At 51.0% G+C, this 5,352-nt stretch overlaps 1 protein-coding gene across 1 annotated transcript; it reads right to left on the bottom strand.

Annotated features, from left to right (window-relative positions):
• Positions 1-464: 464 nt before the first annotated feature.
• SOX17 (SRY-box transcription factor 17) lies at positions 465-3,418 on the bottom strand. Its single transcript, XM_055286394.1, has 2 exons — positions 2,913-3,418; positions 465-2,299 (listed from the first exon to the last, which is right to left on the bottom strand). The coding sequence occupies exons 1-2, from the start codon at positions 3,217-3,219 to the stop codon at positions 1,374-1,376; spliced, it is 1,233 nt and encodes a 410-aa protein (XP_055142369.1). The 5' UTR covers positions 3,220-3,418; the 3' UTR covers positions 465-1,373.
• Positions 3,419-5,352: the final 1,934 nt, after the last annotated feature.

Raw genomic sequence — 5,352 nt, forward strand, 5'->3', positions numbered from 1 at the left:
ATGAATACATCCTGGTCCAGAGGAAAACAGGTGAGAAATGTGTCAAAATAACTTGTAATACAAGCCTTCACATGCATGTCAGGGGAAGGCCTGGTGCCTCCTTTCCTCACAAAATGGGAAAAATAGCACCTAAACCTGCAGGTTTGTTGAGGCTCAAACTGTTTAGAATGGCATTGAACAAACATCTGGCACAGGAAATGCCCATTATAAGTCACCTGTTTCCATTTACGTCTCAATCTCAAATGTGGTGAGACGTGCCACAGTAATTAGTATGGCAGATTACAGGGGCTGATCCCCATCTTTTACTCACAACCCTGTAACTGTTTCTTCTTGATAAAGTAATGATGGTGATAGATAGGGACACTACACACAAACCATTCATGGATTCTCCCCTAAGTCTGTGCAATCGTCCGTGTATGTATTAAATCTAAAAGCAAAAAAACTAATCAAATAAAATGCTAAAGTGTATTAAAAGTTGGCATAATGCAAATTTTATTTTGATTAGTTTCTGTGACTCCTTTAAATTATCTTAAACCCAGCAACGCTTGCCACTTCCCAAGGTGTAAAAATGTGAAGATTAAGGTAAACTGAATGTCGAGGAGTGTAAAGAGATGGCAGAACACAGATAAAAACATCCGAAAAGCCTCTGTGGGCAGGTCAAGCTTATGATTCAACAGTTAGAAAACCAAAATTACTTGGACATCCCCTTCTACTTAAAGTGATATACTGGAATTGAAAATATTAACCGTTAGTTTTAGAAACTAAGATTACTTGAAATGAAGCAGGCTCATTCCAGAATGCTTTTTTTTCCTTCCCGAAACAATTACATCAAACTTAGATATCCTAATGTTTATTTTTAGATATACTCCTTAAAGGCATTTATGTTCACCCTTTTCAAGAGGATGAGAAATTTACATTAACTAATAAACTTAACATTGATCTTAAAAACTGGTTTTTGATAAGACTAGTGTGACAGAGGTACTAGTAGAGCAAAAAAGCAGGATTCCAGATTTTATTTTCTAGAAGATTGAAAAAACACACCCGGGACAACATTTCTTTGATCAGTAAACTTTCAGGAAATGGAGGAAGCTGTTTTGGGACACATTCAAAGCTAGTTAACTTGAACTTGGAAATAGGGTTTTGACAATGCAACTATGGGAAACAAATCTCTGAACAGATTTTAAATGAAACTTCACCCCCCCCCAAACTGTTCAAGTGGCAGACAAAATAAATTACCATAAATTATATGCCAAGACACCTTTTAAAAAACAACAGGAACAACAAAAACCCAGGAGTCTGAGGATTTCCTTAGCTCCTCCAGGAAGTGTGTAACACTGCTTCTGGCCTGCACGCTGGGGCGGATCGGGGACCTGTCACACGTCAGGATAGTTGCAGTAATACACCGCGGAGCTGGCGTCGGACACCACCGAGGAAATGGCCCCGTGGCTGTCGGGGAGATTCACACCGGAGTCATGCCCCTGGTAGGGGAGGCCCATCTCAGGCTTGCACACGAAGTGCAGATACTGTTCAAATTCCGTGCGGTCCACCTCCCCGAGGAGCTCGGCGGGCGGATTGGGGTCCGTGCCGTCCCGGCAGGGGAGTGCCTCCGGAGGGGGCGACGGCTGTCCGGGGCCTGGGGGGTGGTGCTGGTGCTGGTGTTGCGGCTGCATCTGGAAGCCGCGCCCGCCGCCCGCCCCGGGCGAGCCCATCGAGCCGTAGTACATGTGAAGGGCGCTGGGTGGCGCCAGGAGGCCCGGAATCGAGGGACCCGCGGGCTCTGGGCCGAGTCGGGGGTGCATGGGGCCGGCGGGAGGCTCCGGGGGGCCAGCGTAGTCCGAGACCTGCGCGTAGCTGTAGGTGCCGGACGCCGGGCAGTCCCCGGGCATCGGGGCGGCGAAGAAAGCCGGGTCGGGGTCCACGCCGTCCAGCGGGGACGTGTCGGGCGTGGGCAACGGGTAGCCGTCGAGCGGAGGCGCGCCCAGACTCTGGCAGTCGCGGTAGTGGCCGCCCATGTGCGGAGGCAGCAGCGGCGGGCCGGCGGGGAAGCCCTGCTCGGGGAACTGGAGGCCCAGACCGTCTATGGCCACGCGGCCGCCTTCGGGGCCCAGCGCGGCCGCCTGCGGCTCAGCCAGGCCGTGCAGGAAGCCGCCCTCCACCCGCTTCAGCCGCTTCACCTGCTTGCGCCGCCGCGGCCGGTACTTGTAGTTGGGGTGGTCCTGCATGTGTTGCACGCGCAGCCGCTCGGCCTCCTCCACGAAGGGCCGCTTCTCCGCCAGCGTCAGCGCCTTCCACGACTTGCCTGCACAGTGGAAGGAAGAGGGAGAGGGGCGCAGGGCTTATCGGCTGCGCTCCCGCTCCAGGCCCCGCCTAGCCCCACCCGGACTCACCTCTCCCCTCAGACGTTGAATTGCGCAACCGGGGTGAATTAAAGAGGAAGGTCTGGGACTCCTGAGTCCGAGCCCTTGGGGAACACCTGTCCTCTAAAGGCACCCCTTTCTTTTGGTCTCCTAGAAGCGGCTTTCCGCTCACCCATCACCCGGTCGTTCGAAAAACAGAAAAGGACACCTAGCTAGGGAAGGGGTCGAGGGATGGACACAACCGGCCCAGTTCAGGGCCAAGGGTGCTCTTGCGCCGCCCGGAGGTGCCGGGAAGTCGCCTTCCCAGAGCCGTTGGACCCGCGCCCCCGGCCACCTGGGGAATCCGGGAGCCAGAGAGCAAGGCGGAAACCTGCTTTGGAGGATCAGAGAGCGGGAAACGGGAAGGGAACCCAGAGCGTTAAGAAAGGACGTGGCCGCTACACACCCCTGGTCTTGGGCGTCAGGCTCGCAAAGAACCCTGTTTGGGGCTTAAGAAATCGGCCTAGCGATTCGCGCCAGCGCGTCCGGCCGCCTGGGTCTCCGACTCGGACTCACCCAGCATCTTGCTCAGCTCAGCATTGTGCAGGTCTGGATTCTGCTGCGCCAGCCGCTTGCGCTCGTCCTTAGCCCACACCATGAAAGCGTTCATCGGCCGCCGGATACGGGACTCGCCCTTGGCTCGGCCCGCGGCCCCGGCCGGCGCTCCGCTGCTCGCCGGCGCCTCGCCCTTCACCTTCATGTCCCCGATGGGGCTCAGCGACTCGGCCCAGGGGCAGGGGCCCAGCCCGGCCATCACCGCGGGCAGCGCGCTCCGGGTCTGGCTCTGGTCGTCACTGGCGTATCCCGCATCCGGGCTGCTCATGGCGCTCCAGGCCTGCCCCGCTCCCCTCAACCCTCCGCCGGACGCGCCGCCTCCCCCGACCCGGGGGAGGGGGTGGGGAGTGAGGCACTGAGATGCCCCGAGGGCTGCGCGGGTCTCCCGGCCCGAAGCCGCCGCCCGTGTTCTGGCCTGTCGCGGTCTACAGCGTACCCAGGGCCCCCAGCCGGCCTAGTGACACTGCGGGAGCCCCTGGGCCGCGGGGCCTTTTCTGCACAGATGTGGCCAATGGAGCGGCGAGGGCGGTCCGGTCCCGCGTCGTTAGGCCCACGCCCAGGCCATGTTCCGAGTCCCAAGTCCCAGTCCAACCCCACGCCCGCCCCTTGCCCCTCCCCCGGCCCCGCGCCCAGGGCTACACCTGCCCCCAGGAAAACTAGCCGGAGCTGGGCTCTGGCGCCGCGTCCTCTCCCACCCGGGTTAGGGAGACTCGAAAACCCGCCTGGGAGGGCTGATTGCACCTTGGAATCGACGTACTTGCCCAAGGTCGTTTAGATGAACAAACTGAGCGTCCATTCTATTCTCTTTAAAGCACATCTTTTTGTAGAAGCCGAGGGTGTTTCAGTGGTGGGTAACCTAGTTTACTTCCAAGGAACTGCACGGGCATCTTCTTCAAATGTGTTTTCTCGAATGCGAAAGACACCGTTGATAATAAATTTAAAAATACAATTTTTCCCCCAGAACTCAACTTGCCTGTGTTATATTCAAAATGCTGTGTCCAAGATAAATCTTAATTTTCTAAAGCAAGATTAAATATGGAACGACGTTCTGTATCCAATATTCCATCACTCTGAAGAATAAAGCATTTACTCATGGCAAACCAACCAGTTTTTATGTGTATCTTATTATATACATCATGTGAAAGTATGAAAATGTGTACATGATGTATATAAGATACGCGTAACAAAACTCTTTCTCGTATGTGTTCAGTAACAGGTGAGCCTTAATACTGCTTTCTAAAATGTAAAGACAGCAGCAATATTTGTCTAAATGTCCGAGTTTATTAGGGGGAAGAGAAAAATCTGTTTTAGCTGCAAAGTAACCGTGGTTCTTAGAGTCAGTTTAAAGCGGTTATTCTGGCAGATAATTAGATTTCTATACGTTTGTTTAGACTGGAATGAAATCTGAATGACTATCAAACTTGTGTTTCGATCCGGAAAAAAAAAGTTTTCAGTGGGACTTTTGAAACAAGCCGTTATACAGCACTAAGAAATGACACAGCCTGCCACTGCTATTCCTAGTGCCCTCCAGCATTAGCAAAGGAGTGTATCCTCATAATAACCCTGAGGTAGACTCTATCTTACAGGAAAGGAAACTGAGGCAGAGAAGTTAAGGAACTTGCTGGAGACTACAGCGTTAAGAAGGTGGAATTCACACCCAGCAGTCTGCCTTCAGACTTGCAGCTCTTAATAATCACTAAACCAGGCTATTGTGTTTGTGTATTTGTGTTGGTTTTTGAGGGCAACTAACAGCCATTCCTGCATAATTAGAGATAACTTTGCAAAGAAATCAATATACCAATCTCCAGGACAGATTTTCTGTATTATGAAGGCGTGATAAAAAAGTAGAGCTTACACCTGGAATCTGAGAAGTAAAATGCTGCTGCTTTGAGTGTGATACAACAACAAGACTGTCTGTCCAGTCTTGCTTATTAGTGGCATCCATAAAAATACAAAACTTTTGCAAACTCCTGGCCTTCAGTTTCTCTGGCATTGCTTTTTCTCAAAAGAACTCTTACACAATTGTTTTAAGCCAACTTATCTTTAATTCTGCAAGTATCTGTGAAGCCTTGGCTAGGGGACAAGTTAAGAAAGTGCTTCTAGTTCCTGGGTCTCTAAGATTCAAACGAGAAAAAAAAATTAAATCTGCATAAAGAAATCATAGAGGGGTGTTACTTTTAATTGGTGGTTTTGAAAGCAATTGATTTTAGACAAATTTAAATGATGATGTACTTTTCTTTTAAAGCTTTATTTTTTCTGAAAAAAATGGGCTTCAGAATAAAGCAAAAGTACATTGCAAATGGTTAAATAAGCAACAAAACTATAGGAGGAGACAGAGCAATCTACAAATTAACTCCGTAGTACCTTGTTTTTTGCTGGGACTTTTTTTTTTTTTATCTTT

The sequence above is a fragment of the Symphalangus syndactylus genome, chromosome 7 (assembly GCF_028878055.3).
Source record: "Symphalangus syndactylus isolate Jambi chromosome 7, NHGRI_mSymSyn1-v2.1_pri, whole genome shotgun sequence".
In the NCBI taxonomy this organism is placed as follows: Eukaryota; Metazoa; Chordata; class Mammalia; order Primates; family Hylobatidae; genus Symphalangus; species Symphalangus syndactylus.